A 19,747-nucleotide genomic window follows, 5' to 3' on the forward strand; every position below is an offset into this window, starting at 1 on the left:
CACAGGTAAAAACAAAATTATCGACAAAAATAAAAATTAGGCCTATATTTTTTACAGTTAATACAATTTTGCTTAGATAAAATTAATTTTACAGTCATCGGTTAACTTCCGTGCAACAATAACACCTTTTACAAACAAAAAATCCGCAAAAGAGTCGCCAAATCAAAGTGGTCCCCACGGGACAAAAGTTAACTCCCCTTCCTACAGGTGACAAACACTTTTAGGCCCTGACACAACATGTCTTTCTCTTTCTTATATCCTTCCTTCCATTCTCAGTTAGATGGACTTGCATTGTATTGACTTGTCTGACCTAATTCCCATTGCCTCTGTGTGTGTATTTAGTAAACAAGAATTACAAAGCAAGTATAAAACTCTTCCTCTTGGGAGAATTATGAATATCCACTATTATGATTTTGCAATTTTGTTTCCATCAATATTTAATCTACCACCATATTTAGAAAATGAAAAAATCTTTCAAATGTATACTGAATGATCCATAAGATAAAGAAATTCATTTTGGGGAGAATGGATTACAAGCCAGAGAGCAGTATATAGGAATGATTTTGGAAACTTTCGATTGATGACCAAACTATGTCATACTAGTTCATTCGGACGCGTATCATCGCTCCTCACCTCGACACAAGTTTGATGGTTTCTAGGTCCAGACGACCAAAGACACATTGATTGATTGATCTGACCTAGGTTGGCCGTTGGTCCTCGGTAAGCCCAAAGTGAAATACTCTACTCTTTCCTTCTTAGCTTTGGTTAAAAGTCATCAAATAAATAAATTATTGATTAATTTACTGTATACCACTGGGCGGTTTGGGATTTCTCATGGCTGTCAAATTTATAATCTTAGTATTTATTATGTAGAAATATAGTGTATTTAGCCAATACCTAATGTTGGCATGGCAGGTATCAAATTTCAGGTACGTTCCAAATCACAACAAGTCACAACACCGCTACCACACACTTTATCATACACCTATCGCACATGTTTTCCATTTTTGCTTCAAGTTGCACTCGTTGCCGAGGGAGTTTTCACTCGATTTCCTGTTTTCAATTCTTTCTAAAATCGAGCAATTGCTCACATCTATTTAATCCTTCAGATATTAAAACCATCCGCGAGATACGTCCCAGTTTTCCTTTCTTTTTTACTTCATTCCCTTTCTTGTCCATTCTTCGGGGAGGGGGATAACACATGACTCAGAGGTGATCATCGGAAGTTCTCGGCAAAAACAAAACAACCTTAAGTTCGGTTTTCTTTTCTAGTTTTCACATACATTCCAGCAATTACCGTGGAAATTACGTCTACGTGGATACAACCGTGTCCATGCGTATTACCATCACAACCAAAACCATACGTTCCTAACAGGTGTAATTCATAGAAATAAAATGTTTCCTTACAGATAGAAAGTTTATTAAGTGGAAAGGTTAAATAGACTAGGTTAAATAGACATGTAATGTTAAATAGATTCAACAAGTATTGTAGATTATATGGAAAGTGGTTTTAAAATTTAAAAAGACCATAGAACAAACATGACTTTTGTAGTGTTAAACAATTAAAAGAAACAGTTTACAAACTTTCAAATAAAATTTGTCTAATAATCAAACTTGAAAGGTGATACTACTAAACCACTTTCAATCAATCAATCAATCAATCGTTCGATTTATATAGCGCCATTCCAACATTCATTGCTCATGGCGCTGTAGAAAAAATCAGAAAAGGTGAGTTTTGAGAAGTGACTTAAAGTGACTCAATAATGATGTGTGTTTAATGTTCAAGGGTAGGTGGTTCCAGAGCCTAGGTCCAGCAACACTGAAAGTCCGATCTCCCCAACTATGTTTGCGCTCCTTGGAGATCAATGCTTTATAAAGACAGAATAAAATAAGAATTTAAGACAGTGCTCAAATACACAATCAACACTGACCAGTTCACTTAAAACTAATCTATTTTGTTACTAAATAAAACTAAATTAGTCAATATCAAGCTAGAAAGCTAATTTTAACTAATACTACAAAATCTTTTTATCTACATGCTAATTTTAAGTGACAGAATACAAATGTACAAACTTGTCTGCAGGCTGAATTTAATTAATTCAACTTGTAAATTCAAACCATGAAGATAATAATTAAAAGGTGAAGGCTAATTTCAAGTTGTTAATAAGGTTTATCGCAAATAGCGTGCGTGACGCATGGTGGGAAGGGTTTGGAGCAAACGTCACGACGCGTACGTACATGAGTGTTAAAAGTTTAGCACAAACACATCAAGTTAAAAAAAAAGTAAGAAGTTGGCAAGACATTGACAAGTTCAATATCATCTTTTGATAAACAAGTTATTTCTTGTTTGAGTGGTTTTGGAGTCATTATTAAGTATCTTATGTAAATCAAATCAATATTTTATACTTCTTATTCAATATTAGCAGACATTACGTTCTTCATTTCAATCTTGGCCATCAAACCTAACTCTTAAAACCATGGGTGTGGTAAACTCTTCCCTAATCTTTTAACTTTCAGGGTTCCATTGGCACCCTCAGGGTTAGACTGCGTCACCCTCATGTTCCAAAGCCACCCTAAGGGGTATACTGCGTCACCCTGGTGTCTTTGAAGTCACCCTAAGGGGTACACTGCATCATCCACAGCCAACAGGCACAAGTCTAGTCTATGCATTATGTGTTATTTCATCTATATTACATACATATTACATCAGTTTTTGGTTTACTTGTTGAGTACCTTGAGTGGATGCATCAATGTTTGATCCTCCTTGTCAGTTATCATCTGTCAATCAGTATCATTCAGCTGTCAATCATGTTGGACTGCCAAGCATTCATGTCTACCTTGGGATATGTCACTAGCAAACAAGGTCTGGTAGCATACTATACTGTACTTCTTGTTTATACCTTACAGACAAATTCAAACTTCTTTGGACTTGTAAGGTAGATTAAAAGTGATGCCCAAAAGAAGTCACCCATTATATTCAACAATACCTGATAGCTAGCTAAAGGTGTCTGGTAAAAAGGTATTGTACTGTAGTGTTATTCTTACTGGATGTACAAAACCAAGAGCAAAGCTCAAATGACTATTACATAACATAAACGATGCATTCTGGTCAATTGAACTTGTTAAGAACTTTTTAATGAGTATGCTATTAAACATAGATAAACTTAGCTCTCTCCATCTATTCTATACCTTCATGTTCTGACCATACACTAATGTATTCTAATCTATAAACAAGCTTGACCAGTATATTACCGTAGCTAGCTATGGATTGACATATAATATAGAATAAAAATGTTTTTTAAATAAAAATCTAATCCCAAACTTACAATAAATGTATCAATGGGCTGACACCAAGGGTGGCAGTAACATTCAAACCTACAGTGAGCCTAAAAGGTGTACCAGCTAACAGGTTTCGTAAATTCAACAGTAAATGAATACATCCTGGCCCGGTAAGTAGAATTTTTTTAAACAATACTGGACTGATAAACACTACTTTCACTTTGATTCTTAGCACATCGTTTGTTTGACCTTTAAGTCAGCTAATTCTAAGTTTTTTCGTGAGAGGATGTTAGTGTTGACAGTGTGGACAGCAAGTACCAGGAGGCGCAAACCAACCAAGATTTGAAAATATATTAAAATAAATTAAGTGCTTGAAAACACTGAGCGAAATAATTTAACAATTTAATATTTAATCCTATATTGAACATTAAAAGATAACTAAAGATTGTAATAATAAGCTTTTTGTGACCTTACCTTTGGCAGCCTATTGCCAAGTATTTTATCTAAAATGTTTATAAAATATTACTACCAATTTTGATATAAAAAATAGTCTCAGGGGTAAGAAATATACTCGGATTGAAGCAGCCATAAACAAAAAAATGAAAACGAGATCAGTAGAACTGGAAGCATAACTATAAAACCATATATTAAAAAAAAATCATTCTAACTTTACAAATGATGGTACACAGACTGTATATAACATTTTTCTAATAGAGACAGACAGTTTATTTTTTATTCACTTTCTCAAGATTAAAAAAAAAATCTTGACCACAAAATAAAAATCATGTCTTAAAAGTTAATTCAAAACATATTTACAGAAAAAGTAAGTTGGTAAAAATAAAATAACCCTTTCCTGCTTTTCAGATTACAATGAGAAATTGTGGGTATCAAAGTGAAACACACAACTGAGAGATCAAATCAACTCTCAAAGGACCGCTTATTCAACGCGAAAATGTAATTCCATTTTCAAAGAAAAAAAATCTAAATAATATAATTATCTAATAATAAGCTAACCAATTATTGATTTATCTGCGAGGAAATTGTAAACTAAAGCGCGTTTACAAGTTGTGCTGGTATTGTAGTAGTGACATAAAACTTAATGGGAAGGAAGTCGGTCAACGAATCACAAAGGTACGTCAACACGCAAGGTAACATTGTCGGCAATGTTTTCGCTCAAAATGGGTTTGTGCCAAATTCAACTTACCAACAGAAACTACTAGAATATAGCAGAATAGAATAAAACAATTTTGAGTTAAATATAAACAGGAAAACAGTCTTGTCTCTTGATGGTATAAAAGGAAAAGGTGTAGCTAATTATAAAGCCACAAGAATAAAAGGAAATCAACTGATAATCTTTTGAAATTATATTGCACTTGACTAGTGCCCTCAATAGTTACCATACTGACGCAGTTATGACGCATTTCATTTATCATGATATAGAGAGGGCAGCATCATATGTATACTCTCGCTTAATCTGACCATGACACTCTTCTCTGCTCTGACAAATATTCCGGCCTGGCACTGTCAGAACCATTCAACAGGCCCATTTATTTCATTTTGAAATAGAGGGCATCATCATATGCATATGCTTGTATTCTTTCTTGATACACACATATAAGTGTGGCATATCAAATATTCTTAAGTAGGCCGGCCGCTACTTCCTGTCTGAAATACTAGATCGTAACTTCATTTTATAATAGAGGGCAGCAGATCAATATTAGCAAAGCATGAGAAGGTTTGCCTGCTGTGCATTTTGAATTTATAAGTTCTGGTTGTTAAACTCACCACCAAATTTCTAGTACTAAATTTTGATCCTTGGGTTCACATCAACTTGGTGCTCAAAAGGGCAAAGTCATGGCTGTACATTATATTGTTACTAAATTGTTTCTGGTATCATTTCATTATCTAAACTACAAAACTATTGCAATAAGCATGTGTACTAGACATTTGACATATTAAACAAATGTATTCTTACCTCTTTGGGTTCGCCATGAAGCTGTACATGAAGACTGCCATCAAGCGTGTGGCGACCTTTGCGTTCTTGAGCATGGCGACGTCGTTCTATTGTCCGTCGGCTAGGAGATGGCGACTCTCCTTCCAACAATGATTTGTTGAACTTAAACTTGCTTTTACTTGAAGCATCGATCCGATCTAGCTCTTCTGTTGATATAGTGATGTTTGAATCGTCCGCGCCCTGCTCAATTAATTTCAATGAGTTGCGTCGCTGCGTATCATGATCTCTTCGCATGATAGAATCAGAATCAGGCGAGTCTCTAACCGGAGAATCCTGGATCGGACTGACATTCCTAGGGCTACCAGAACCACTATCCTTGCGGTTACTTCGTCTTGTTAATCTACTACTCTGAGCATAATCGTTCACGTTATTATTATTCCGATGAAGGCACGTATCGGATGGCCTTATTGGTGTGGATGTGGTAACTTTCTCTTTCGGTACATTCTTAGCAGAGCATGATCTGCTTAGTTTAGTACCAGTTTCTTCAACCAGAGGTTCAGCACGTACATGCCTTGCAGAAGCAGATCTGCTTAAGTTAGTTGACTTTCCACTACGTTTCTTCATCCGTGAGACAGCATCGTTGTTCTTTTTCGATTCTTGACGAGGTGAAGGTGACGATAACGAGCTCTGTCGAGAGCTTCCAGATCGATACGTGTCATTTCTAAAGCATTGGTCATCATCCGTATCAATATCTGATGAGCTGAATCCATCAAAGTCTATACTTGCTACAGACCTACTAAAAGCAAAAGAAAACCATTTAGTTTATTCTATCTATTTATTCATAACTATTTATATACTTTTCCATTTTATAATCAATTACTCAATCAGCCGCATATTTTTAAACTGATGAATTTATCAAAGTTATTTCAGAAAAAAAAATGTGTGTGTAATTAGTTCTGCCACTTGGATTAGTGAGAAGAACAATGAACAGTAGTTGAGATAGGCAGATAAGTGAGATCACTCAGGCTAAGGTTCTTTTACCTAATCTAAAGAATATGTTAAGGGCATTCACCTAGCTTAATTACCTACTACCACCCACACAAAGAATATACTTCCTAGTAATGTTGAAAGGTCTTGCTACCCATCTACTTTTTATTGTACAAGCTATACAACCTATTTGTAGCTACATCTCTGAAATTCTTGAAAGTTAAACTTCTTTAGCTTGGTTCCCACTAGAGATGCAACACAAGGACATAGACGCAATGCGAGTGAGTTGGCCAATGAGAAGCGCTTGATTATTCAAATTGTCACTTGTCATTAATCAACTAGCTTGCATTGCGTCTATGTCCTTGCATTGCATCTCAAGTGGGAACCATGTTTTTTTAATAGAACACAATATGGGCCCTCATGCTATCGCTAACTTTGGTGAGTAGATCACCAACTTACCCAGGTAAATACCTAAGCATGAATATGTCATTCAGTAACATAAATTATACCTTAATGAGCCTTCTCTCTTATTCAGCCATTTCTCCACTTCCATTTCGATGCTTGTCTTTCCAAACCCGTCGCTCCAACTCCGGTTGTGGTTCTCATCCTTCACCTTTTGAATCTCTTCGGAGAACGACTTTTCCTGATTTGTTTCCTGATTACCTGGAGGACAGCTTATGGAACGACTGATATCCTTTGTTGGATGTTCATTTTTCTTTTTATTAAAGTCGCTTTCAGTTTTCTTTAGCGGCTGCTTTATTCCATCTTGACTTTTTTCGCTTTCTTTATTTGTATCCTTCTAATAATATGCAAGAAAAAAGTATTGTTTATGATAAAGCATATTGAAATTAAACTAGAATTTGATTTGATAACATTTATTTAACCAATAGAACACAATATGTGATATACATTAAAATAAATGAATTTAGCTAAAGTATGGAGAGTAGGCTTTTTGTTTTTGATGACCAAAATTATGGATTCTATGGACGCATTGTGGCCAAAATAAGCAATACAATCAAAAAATGGTCATAGATTATTTTATGCTTGTAATCCTATAAGAAATGTAGGTTGTATCATTATCAAAGAAAAAACGGACAAGTTAAAAATATGTACATATGTGTAGTTCTGAAAAGAACGCATTCTCACTCTGATTGAAGCATATTGATAGATATGTTGAGAAATTTTCAGAACTATATAAGTAGTGTACCGAAAACTCGATATCAAAATATTGATTTTGCCAAGTGCAAACAATATATTAAACAATATGATTGCATATATAGATAGAATGATGAGTATTTCTTTACCAGATCATCGGTTATCATGGGATACACAGGCTTCCGTTTCTTGTTTTGTCTAGCATTCTCCTCATTAATCTTCGGATACTCACTCAGGATTTCCAACCAACTGCAAAACAAAAATAAATATATATAAAAATTTCAGAAAAATCGTTACAGGATTTGAATCAAGTACCCTGGTACGTAAGCAAACATGTCAACCACAATTCCACTATATACATATATCTTCGGTATCATCTACATGTACATTAAGTCGGGTCGCCGAGCAGTTAAGGCTAGGGTGCCGCAAACCATAGCTGTACAATCAGCACAGGTTCAAGACACTCCTCGACCATTGTTCTGGTGGTAGAACAAGTCTGCTCAGATAAGGACTTAAAATTGGTCAAAGCCGCAGGTTTTTCCCCCATTTACATAACTCACCAATTACGAAAAAAACAAACAATATTAAATTATCGATTTCTACTTTACCTCTCCTTCTCCTCCCTCGTCTCTGCTCGGATGTAAATGACCTCTTCTGTTGTCTTGATGGCCAATGAGTAGAGTTGTCTGGTGATGGAGTCTGAGTTATTGATATTAACACAGGTATACATGTCAATGTGACCTTGGGGTATGGTTGCCGGCTGCAAAATAAAAAAACATTTTTTTTTCCAATAAATAACATTAAATCAATAGTTGTTAAGAAATATAGTACAATATCAAAAGAATTAATTTAAATTAATATACTATAGTTATTTTGATACAGTAGAATTTTAAAATATATAGAAAAAATAGAAAAACAGATATAAAGTAACTGACTATATCATTTATACTGTAAAGTTGCAAAGAAAAAATTAATTAGGAGGCTGCCCTCTATATTAGATTAGAATATACAGTACTGTACTACTACTATATAAACAAAAACAGTATTAACTTTTTAAGTGGATGGGTAAACAATATGAGAAGGAAATTCTAAGATATTTCTTAAGGCGTAGACAAGAACAAATACATTTTTTAACTGTGGTATAATCAAACAATATTTAATAAATTAACTTTATTTGAGTATTCATAAAGCCAAGAGAAATCTTCAAAATATATTAAATTTTAAAGTTTTATTGCCTCATTCAGATTCCCCTTATAAAATATGAAGCTTTTCCTATAAATTAAAAACTATAGTTTGCTAAGTAAGTAGATAAAAATCACATTGCTTTATTCTCTCCCTTCATCATTATCAAAAATAATCAATCAATAAAAGAATGCATTTATTTCTCTTGATTGTATAAATATAGGAGAATTAAGTGGACCCTTTCAGGAACTAACAAATGTTTTCCAGAATAGAGGTTGCCCATAGTGTTATAACAAAATGTCTTGTTTGATTCACAGGAATATGAATAAGAGTGTCCCCTGAATAAGAGTGTCCCCTGAATAAGAGTGTCCCTGAATAAGAATGTCCCAAATGACGGGTTCTACTATGCAATCATACATATCTCAATTATCTTATTTACTGATTAATCAGACATAGTTCTCCTATTCTATGTATCAGTAGGAATCTACAACCCACATCAACTCCCACATGGATCAGTAAATAAACAATAACCAAACAGTGCCAAAATAACTATCACTCCACTCATTCAATGCTTATTCAGGCATAGTGTACAACAACGAGGACAAGTGACAAAAGTCCCAAGTCCTATGAATAATGACTTAAAAATGGTTTTATTAGTAGATTAAGTCAAACTTAATATTCTTGTGCTTTAAGGAATCCACAGTTACGATATTTTTAGCAATCATTTCTGTATGTTTCAATACATTAGTTGAGTATATTTTGTATGTATTTCATGTTGGATGGGAAAATAAATAAATAAATAAAAGAAATTCATAAGGTCCTAAGTACTCTCATTGGGGTTCTTTTAATATAGTTTGGAGAAAATTCACAAACATCTAAAATGACTGGGATCTTTCAGGTATACAACCCAAAGACTGTAATAGTGTAAGGCTCTGTCTGCACTATCAAACTTTATGTGACAAAAAAATGTGATATGCCCATATATGAACACGATGTCATATCATTACTATTTGGGCATATTACTATTTGGGCATATCACTCGAGGAACGTACCAATTTTGGGCCAAACAGAAACCATTGGACTTTCATAATTCAGTACAAACAGTACAGTGACCATTAATGACTTTTAATAACTGGTTTCTAAGACTTTATCGTTTTATTTGTGTATTTGGTTCACAGGGGGTACAGAACAATATAGTCAATATTAACAAAAGAATAGTTTGTTCCTGATGCTGTAGGGGATAAATGACTACTACAGAACAAATATTTAAGATGTATTCATGCAATCTGTCAATGAAAGGAAGATGCTGTGAAAGAATGAAGAAAGGTGTTTTGAAAGGATCCTTTTAAAATGGGGTGATTTTTTTAAAACAAGTATTTTGAAATGGGGTGATGTTTTGAAAGCTGGATTCTGCATTCATTTTATAAATTTAATTTATTTAGAAACTCAATAGATTAATAATTAATGAAGTGGTATCACATCAACTAATCAAGGTGTTCTGAAATGGGGTGGTTTTTTAAAGTATTCTATTTGGAAATAAGGCAATGATGTTTTGAAAGATGGATTCTATCTCATTTAATTTAATTAAGAATTCAATGAATAATTTAGAAAGAGAAAATGTATATAAGTAGTATCAACCAATCAAGGTGTTTTGAAGTATTCTATTTGGAAATTAGGCAATGTTTTCAAAGAGAGATTCTATTTTTATTTCATAACTTAAATTAATTAAATTAGGAATTCTATCAATCAATAATTTATAAGAGACAATGTAAAATATGCGCCCATATAGGTAGACATCAGTCAACTAATAAAGTATCAACCAATCAAGGTGTTTTGAAAATTGTTTACAGTATTCGGAAATGCGACAATTTTTGAAAGAGAGATTCTATTTTTATTTCATAAATTAAATTCTAATTTAATTAAATTAGGAATTCATTTGATCAATAATTTATAAGAGAAAATGGGACATCAGTCAACAACTAATAAAGTATCAACCAATCAAGGTGATTTTTTTTTAGTATTTTTCTTGGAAATAAAGAAATTCAATTAAAATTAGAAATTCAATCGAGAGACAATGTAAAATTACACAAATCAGCAGTGGTGTTATGGTAGTAGTATAACGAGTGCCGCTTACCTAAATAAACCAACAAAATTATTCCTTCTATCTCTGAGAGAACAATATGATATGAAAAGAATTTTTAGTTGAAATGCCCATCTGACAATGGAACATCCTAACAGTTTATATTATATTTAAATAGAGGCATCACTTTAACATGTGGCACCCTAACTTTAACTTTACTTGTCAATCTAACTACTGTATGAGTTACAGCACTGCAATATTATTATGAAACATCACAATCTAAAGCATGTGCCTCATTTCATAATAACAAATAAATATATAATGCAGGGAAACAATCTTAAAATAGATATAAAACAAATATTATTGTCATTGAGTACCAATTAGAGCATCACAAAGAATAATATCAACACAAATATACTCCTGCAAAGGACCTGGAAAAGGCTCATAATTTGATTTTATTTATATATTTAAAACAAAGATCTGTGACTAAAACCATGGAGTAATTCGCTAGTATACGGTGGTGCCTATAATGTACCTCAGTACAGTAAGTGCAACCAACATAAGATGTTATCTTTGTTTTACGTTTTCTGAGAAGCATAGAACAATTTTTGCCAAAATTAATGTAGGCAAATATATTTATGAATTAATAAATAAACATATTGTTTTCAAGGAATGACAGCTGTCAAAAACAGTTCATCAACTTGCTATTTATTAATGTCATAGACATTTCAGAATACCAGAAACTGAAAATTTAACCAAACATCAATTATGTAAAAATTAACAAGTAATGTAGTTACACATTTCTAGGTTTATTACAGATACTGTCCTTTATTAGCAATAATAAGCATTTGTCCAAATTAAAGTAAAAAGTTAAAACGAAATGCAGCAGATGTTTGAAAGTGGATGTTTACCTAATATATAAACAAACCAATTCAAGATTTACTTGGGAGTTTCTTAAAACTATATGACTAGTTAAAGTTTAACAGACATGAACTCTCGCCATATAAACTAACAAGTGATTTTCAACTTGACTGGTCATAAAAAACATTTACGAGTTAGATTCAAAGCTTCCCTACTGGGTGCAAATGAAAGGCAAGTTGACTGTGGGCTTGGCATTGTTTTGGTTTTAGCTGAGCAGTGTTTATTGAATATTTAGTGTTATTTCTGCTTTGTTGTCAGGGTAATCAGGTGGTAAATATGAACAGTTTCAATGAGCACAGGGCAATGGGATATGACTGCAGCGACTAGTAAACATAGCAATGCGATATGAACAACTAAATTTTTAAAGTTTTTGAGCATGTTGTTGTACTGTAGGTTATAAATAAGCATTTGGCCAAAGAAAAATACTCATGGTTTACTGTACATGTTGTGTCATAAATACTGTATACAGTCAACTCTCCCAATAAATACTGTATTGTCTCTACTCTTCTCTTCTGGAAATTCTCCAAATACCAGACTTTCCATTAAAAGCACATTCTGAATACCAGACTTTCCGGAAAACCATGTATATTTGGCCAGCCAGGGTATTGGGAGAGTTGACTGTGCTTGAGATAGAATCTAATTACAGACAAAGTATAAAATGTCTACTGGTGGCGCTTGTAAATGAACTAAAGACCAGCCAGTCTTACACAAATTTCTAAATTTACAATGCAAATGATAGGACATTAGGTTCAGTTCAACACTTCATTTGACCATTTTTAGTCCCTGGGTGTCTCTTCCTATATCATAATCCTAGATCCTCCACTAGTTGGTCTGACAAAATGACTTTCCATCATCTATTCACAATCATCATTCCTTTCCTTCCTGTTGCCCTCTTTATCTCCATTCTATCTTTTATTTTGAACTGTTCAACTTTCCTTTTTCCTTGCATCATTAACATTTCAAGGTGTTAACATTTTGAAACAAATGTTCACCTTCTTTTACCTGTACTTTTGTAGTTAGGTTATTAAATTTGAAAGCCAACATAAAGGCTCTGCTATAAAACGCATTGCAGTTTATACTACCAAGGGTTAGTTCTATTCTTGACCATTCTACCATTAATCTCCCGTCCTCTTATACTGTGTATACTTTTTAATGGTGAGAATATGCTGTAAAAGTATCAACGGCAAAGATTTATTGAGTACAGGCTGTTGGAATGAAAGTATGCAGTTATATAGCCAATAAAAATATCAAGAGAAGGAGAGATGAAATGCTTGTTGAAAATTCAATATCTACTTTTTAATTAATAATTAATGAAGCTTGAACTCTCATATGGCCAGGAGTTTTTTCTTTCTTTCTTTTATTTACCCATAAATACAAAAGCAAAAAACTATATCACCATTAGGACTATATGAAAATGAGTTATAAAAACTAAATAATATTCTAAATGGTCATTAACAGAGCAAGTAAGATGGGTAACAATCGAAAGTGCAGTATTGTACAAACAATTTCCTTGATAATAAATCCATAAACGCTCAAAATGCCACAAGACAATCTCCAGTTTGGCAGTTTTTAAAAACTACTTTAGTAAACCAATAGCTTAATGATATTTGATAGTTTCTTAATAGTGACAGTAAAATATCCAATCTAATTTGTTGCTGTTAATAAGTAAACTGGTTGCTATGTAATTTAGTTTCTAAGCAATTTTGTTCTTTAGAAGACAGTGTTACCAGGAGCAATTAAAGAGCAAAACACACATGATATCAATTGATATCATCAACCAATTCAACTTCTGAGGACAAATGATTTGTTGTTCATTCAAATTATATTATTTCCATATAATTGCATATCAATGACCTTTATGGTAGATAGCTAATATAGATAAGTCTACCGACAGGGATAGATGACAATACTTAAGATGAATATTGAGTGGATGCTTAGGGATAGTGGTTCAAATGGTTCAAAATGGTATTAAGTAAATGCACTCATTCTTGTACAGTACAGATTCTTATTCTGTTTTTGGTAAATTTCTAATTACCACATACACTGCACACTGAGATTCACACAGTAGAAATATTTAAACAAGAAATACTTCTTCCAAAAACGCTGCTTGACTTTTTGTCGTAACAGTTTTTTTAATTATTGTTCTTTCTTCATTAAATGATGCTTTATTTAAAAAACTGAACTGATGGAAATGCTGCCATGACTCTCTTATAGCTCTGTGTTGTTAACTTAGGTGTACCTTCGATAACTCGCAATAGATTTTATAGACCAAACACCTTTGAATCCAGAATAATTTGACTGTATTTACTGTAGGCCAATAGACAAAAAGGCATATAAACATAGTTTATAATGTTTAATTCCAAGCGCAAGAACTCACAGGTATAAAGTTTACTGTGTAATAATAATTATCAGTACATTTTTGGTTTATGAAAATTATTATCACAATATATAACATCCTGCTTTATTTTTCAAATATAATAATAGATTTATTAATTTAACATATCACTTTCAGATTAAGCAAATTCAATAGAAAGAACTAAAATACTCCTTGATAACACGTCCCAACCCAATGTATTGTGGTTGAACAACGTATCAAAATCAAAAGGCTAAATTATCACTTTATACTAAATACCCTTTGAGGGCAATGTCCGATAGCGGTCAAAAGAGGAAGAGGCATTTAAACCGATTCAAAGGTTAAGACTCAAGCGATTCATTCTTGTAATAATTTCAGTTTTAGTTTTAAAAGACATAGGGTTATAACTTATATTAGTACTATGTAAAATAACTATTTCTAAATAACACTGCCTAATAATAAAACCAAAGACTTTCCTACAGTTCTGGGGTGGAAACGGTGTAAAGATTGAATTTTTTCCTTTTGGCAAGACATATAGTTTTTCCAAAGTGTATACATATTGTACTCAACATGAATGGTACACACATTTTTATTTTGACTTTTGACCTGAAGTCCCCCTTTTGAGAGTACAAATGTTACAGTGAATGATTTAGTATACAGCAAACATAAATTCAATAATTTACACCTTTAGCTTTTACTGTATATTTCAGTTTTAACAAACAAAAATTGTGTAAGTGACTCGATGTTAAAGAATCTTGTTGAAAGGGCTTCAATACTTAACATAAGGTCTTGGCTTTAGCACAAGTTTGTCTGTAAGCTAGCTATTGTTAATGTTGTAACAAACAGAAAGAAAAACAAACTGAAATGAAATAAGATACGCCAACTGTATTATAACGAAACCAGACGATCTTTCCGATTCATGAAATTATTTCTGAAACAAAATATCACAAACCTGTTTTGTACCAACAAGCACCACAATCATTATGAAAGTTTAAATCCTTCGGTTTAATGACAGAAAAATGTGGGAAGCCTGCACGTTAACTATCCTAGTCTGACAATGATAAGACACATACTAAAGGATTGAAAACACCCGAAAATCTGTCATTTTTTGGGGTCAAGTATTATACATAATGCAACCTATTCATTTGTCATTTTGACATCGGAAAAATCAATGGCGTCTTCCTTTTCTTTTGTAAACTTTAATTACCAAATCTTTCTACAAAGCCGTATTTAATAAATGGACAACGGAACTTGTAGTGTTACGCAGCAACGACACTATTGTTCTATCACAGAAGGACCGTTCCATTTTAGCTTGTAGACAGGTGTGTTCCATTATGGAAGTACAGTTCCATTCAGCCTTATACATAGAAACATGCTAGTCCATACAGAAAGACTATTCCATTTAACTTACAAATGTCTTGCATACTGATGAACATTCCATCAGGTTTACACTCCAGATACACTGCTCCACGACTCAGAGGACCATTCCATTTTAGCTGAGACATTGTTTCATGATAGAAGAATGATTCAGACAGATTTACCTTCAGAAAACTACTAAACCAGGATTATGGAGATTTTGTCAATTGTCTGATAGTTCAAACTTTCGTTTAAGGGAAATAACCTGGATAATATACAATCTAGTCTGATAAATCTTCTTTCTAATTTACATACATAACTTTTAAAAATAATACTGTATTTAAAATGAACTTACATTGTCGTCAAGTGCATAACAAAGTTCTCCATTTTCGTAGAGGATGAAGCAGCGCCGTTGCCATTTCTACAAAAGAAAATATATAGAAATAGATATAAGATATTTGCTATATTAATTAATAAGCTTGTGTATCTATAATTGGTCCAGTATCATAGCCAAATTCTGTAATACAGTGTAGCATATGTATCACATGTGATGCCTCTATCATATGCCATAAGTCAACGTAACCTTAACATAATACCTGGTTATGTGATACACACGTGACACTGTATTTGCCCATTTGATTTATTAGCAATTTATACCAAATCCTAGTATAAGCCTCATATAGAATTATCATTTTACACAGCTTTTCTAGGAATCTTATTGTCATTTACATTGGGGTTTTTAATACATAATTGGTTCATTCCAAGAACACACATTTGGCAAGCATCCTCAATAGCTGAACTTGTGTCTTTGTTCAACTAGTGCTTCTGCCTGTCAAATTACTAATATAAAAAGGAAACAATTGATTTACGAAAACGAGGCAATTGCTAAAGTTGGTGAAATGAAAGGAAATAAGTCAAATCAAATGAACGTTGTTCAATTCCCCAACTTAACGCAATGAGGAGTTTAGTTACTTGTTGCTACAGTCTTATCTTACTATAACCTGTAATCGCATCACTTTGATGAGTTCAGTAGGAGTTTAGGGATAGAACGTGAAAAGATCTTCCTATTTTATCATATCTATAGGCCTATTTTTATTATTTTAAGTTTCCATATTATGTATTATGTGTATGTACAACATGCATGCATGTTAGCTTTTGCTCTTTTGAGTTACCCTCGTTAAATAAAGCTTAATTTGTTTGTTTTTTTATTCTGCTATAGCATTCTGTAAAGTAGAAAGGCAATAAAAAAAAGTTTGTGAAATGATTAATAAATAAATATATTATAAATGGGGAGAGGCACTATATGTCAACATATATTAAATTCTTGGTCCTCTCATTTGTTAATGGTTGTTATGGAATCCAATGTATTTCTTTTCTTTTGTTTTGTTTATGCATCAAACGGAGAGTTTGTCTGAAATGAAAGTTGAATTGAATTGATAATACTAAATACCAAATATTTTTTGGTGCACAAGTTGATTTTACATACTGTATATTATTGCAAAACTATGTCCATATAATACTTAATGAGTAAATAATATCAATGTTCATTTGATTAATAATTAATTACATAGGCACCAGACTTTCATTACGACATGCTTTGTAATAAAGAAATCAGGAAACGAGAATCCCCAGGGCAGTTTACCAAGAATTTGAGTTTAAGATTTGGCATCAATGACGCATTTTAATAATTAAACATTCTTGGCAGAAGAGAAAATAACTTTGGATACCAAGGTTAGGATTCAGTGTAATAATTAGTAAGATTTTAAGTTGAGTTAAGAGCCAAGGATGACACACTATTAAGACTGCAGTTGAAGATGTGAAGGGCATTACAACTTTTGTTGAAACATTTCAGATAAAACTTTTCCATCGCTGTGAGTCATGGTACTACAATCTAGGATGTTAAATAGTGGGTTTTATCTGAGGGATACTAAATTGTACTAAAATGGAAGAAAAATGTTTATATAAAAAAGTTACATGTTTGTCGCCCTCTATGATATATTTCTCCACTGCACTAAGAGGATTTTATATGGTTTTATATTCCATGTTGTGATAGCAAAACAATACAATTAACTTGAATACAGTTACTAAATTAATATGTAAAAACATACCAGTACATTTAACCTTAATTTTAAAAACATTTCATTTTAATTTATTGTTTTTACTCATGCAGAAATACAAGTATATCAAAATTATAAACTACATTTTAAATCTAAAAAAAAACACTTCAAAATATTTAAATAAATAAAAATAATAAAATTACTGTACAGTACAAACAAATTTATTTTTAAACCTTGTTTTTTTGTATTCACAGTTAAAACTCAATTAGGCAGAAATTTTGTATAAATTCCATTCTGCCAACACACATAATAAGTTGTAATGAAAAATTCTTTTAAGTTTAGTGAACCGGATGTGGATGGTAGTGTGAAGCCAAGGATATGGGCAAGTAATTACACCTGTAATCAATTAAGAAATTAATCAATCAATCAATCAACCAAAAAGTATTTAGGAAGTTTATTGACCTGGCTATGGACACAGATTGTATTTTGGAGATTGGTTCATAAAACAATTAAAATACACTTTTTCAAGCAGAAAGTAAAGAAAAAAAGCTATTACCGTATGTCTTCTGGTATAATCCCACCCCCTAGAACACGCAATTGGGTAAATTATGGAGGGGGGAGGAAGGTGTGGGACTATACCTTAGGAAACCCTGATTCAGAAAAAAATGATTGGTAAGCACTCATCTGTACTGACTGGAAAGTATCCAGACCAAAAGTTTATACAAACTAAACATGTCTCTAGTCCAAAACAAGAAATGTAAAGTCAAACTATAATCGTTAGATATCACTGTTTTATACAGTAATCTCAGTAAGACAATTTTACTACGATTACCATTCACTAAACACATTGGTGTTCTGCAAGTTCCATGTGCCTTTGCAAGCTTATACTATAAATTCTAAATAATTGATCACTGTGTATCATGTCTGAAAGTACAGTAGTAATAGTAGTAGTCCCCTATAACACATTAAACTTTTATCCAAACACAGGTGCTAGAGTCAGGAAATAACAATTTCTCCACATGTCTAGAAAGTTATCAAATATGACGCCGATGACAGAGTTATGATGATCAGGTGTAAGAAACACATTTCCAAATTAATTTTTCACCCTTTTGCGCTCATTCTAAATCAAATTGTGTCTACTGTAGTTCATGTATATTAGTTGTGCTACAGTTGGTTGAGGTGGCCAAGCTACTGGGTATCAATTTCTTTCACCAAGTCTTAAATTTATTTAAAGGTTTTCCACCCAGAGCTCAATTTTCATCGGAGCAGCCTACTGTACATATACTGTACAATAACCTAACAATACTTTCACCCACTTTGTATAGTCTACCAGTTTGTATTCCTTACTTTTGAGTTGATGTTTGTACCTTTTAACTTTAAAAAAGATAGCTGCGAATGATAAGAAGACATGAAAAAAAAATGGAAATTGATGACTGTATAGACAATCCATTTGTATAGATTCATTTTAAATTTGAACTGAAACATTTTAACACATTTGATATGCGTGACGATTTAAAGGATTAAGATGTATGTCGTCAGGAGTATAATTTATGTATGAATAATGTTATGCTAATTAGTACAGTAGCATCACTGGATTACACAAGTGATACGACACATATTCCCACATAGTGTTGTTGAATAATAAAAACGTTTTAGAACACAAAATCACAGAAAACAGAACAAAATAAGGTTTGGCACAGAAAATATAGAAAATACAACAACAAAATAGAGAATATCCATGCCAAGTAAAAGTATAAACTTGTAGAAGTAAAGTTATATATATCTTTCCCCTCTTTCATGTTAAGTTCCAAGTTAATGCTAGTTCACTGTATTTTTGCCAAAACGCTGTATCAAAGAAAATCAAACAAAATCCAAGATACAAACTATTCCGAAGCTAGACATTTAAAAAAAGATGCTTTTTAGTTTCAGTTAGATACTACAGAATGTTGACCAAAGTTTTTTTGCCTATAAAACCAAATGTTTGGACACATTAGTCCATCATAAAACAAAAGCAAAGATGGATAATTTCTATTTATAACTAAAAGCATCCACAAAAAGAAGTATTTTAAGAGCGGACGTAATTTACCAGTATGCATCAATACAACCGCCTTTCTGACCTTTAAAAGTTTGGTAGAAAAAGTCAGTTTTCGTTTGATCACTGAAGTACAGTCACTTTGATTAATAATTGCAGTTTCCTTTTACTGCAGTAAAAAAAATAGTACACAATTTCTATTGATACATAACATTCAATATAAAGCTCTGTCTACACGATCAAATTAGTTCTACAAAAAAGGTGTGATGTGGCCAAATATGGTAGTAATATACTTAAATATGATACTGATATGAAATCATCATGTCCATATATGGGCACATCACATTTTTATGTCACATAAAGTTTGATATTGTAGACAGGGCTTAAAAGA

The 19,747-nt window shown here is 32.5% G+C and overlaps 1 protein-coding gene across 1 annotated transcript in view; it reads right to left on the reverse strand.

The window, feature by feature from the left end:
- LOC144839758 (uncharacterized) overlaps positions 1-19,747 on the reverse strand; it is a 76,191-nt gene that overhangs the window by 29,386 nt on the left and 27,058 nt on the right. Inside the window, exons 3-7 of the mRNA XM_078695234.1 lie at positions 15,623-15,688; positions 7,984-8,135; positions 7,525-7,624; positions 6,730-7,019; positions 5,255-6,029 (exon numbers count right to left, since the gene is read on the reverse strand). Of these exons, the coding sequence (XP_078551360.1) occupies positions 5,255-6,029; positions 6,730-7,019; positions 7,525-7,624; positions 7,984-8,135; positions 15,623-15,688 (1,383 nt within the window). The remainder of the gene's footprint in view (positions 1-5,254; positions 6,030-6,729; positions 7,020-7,524; positions 7,625-7,983; positions 8,136-15,622; positions 15,689-19,747) is intronic.

Source organism: Antedon bifida, chromosome 4 (assembly GCF_963402885.1).
Source record: "Antedon bifida chromosome 4, ecAntBifi1.1, whole genome shotgun sequence".
Classification (NCBI taxonomy): Eukaryota; Metazoa; Echinodermata; class Crinoidea; order Comatulida; family Antedonidae; genus Antedon; species Antedon bifida.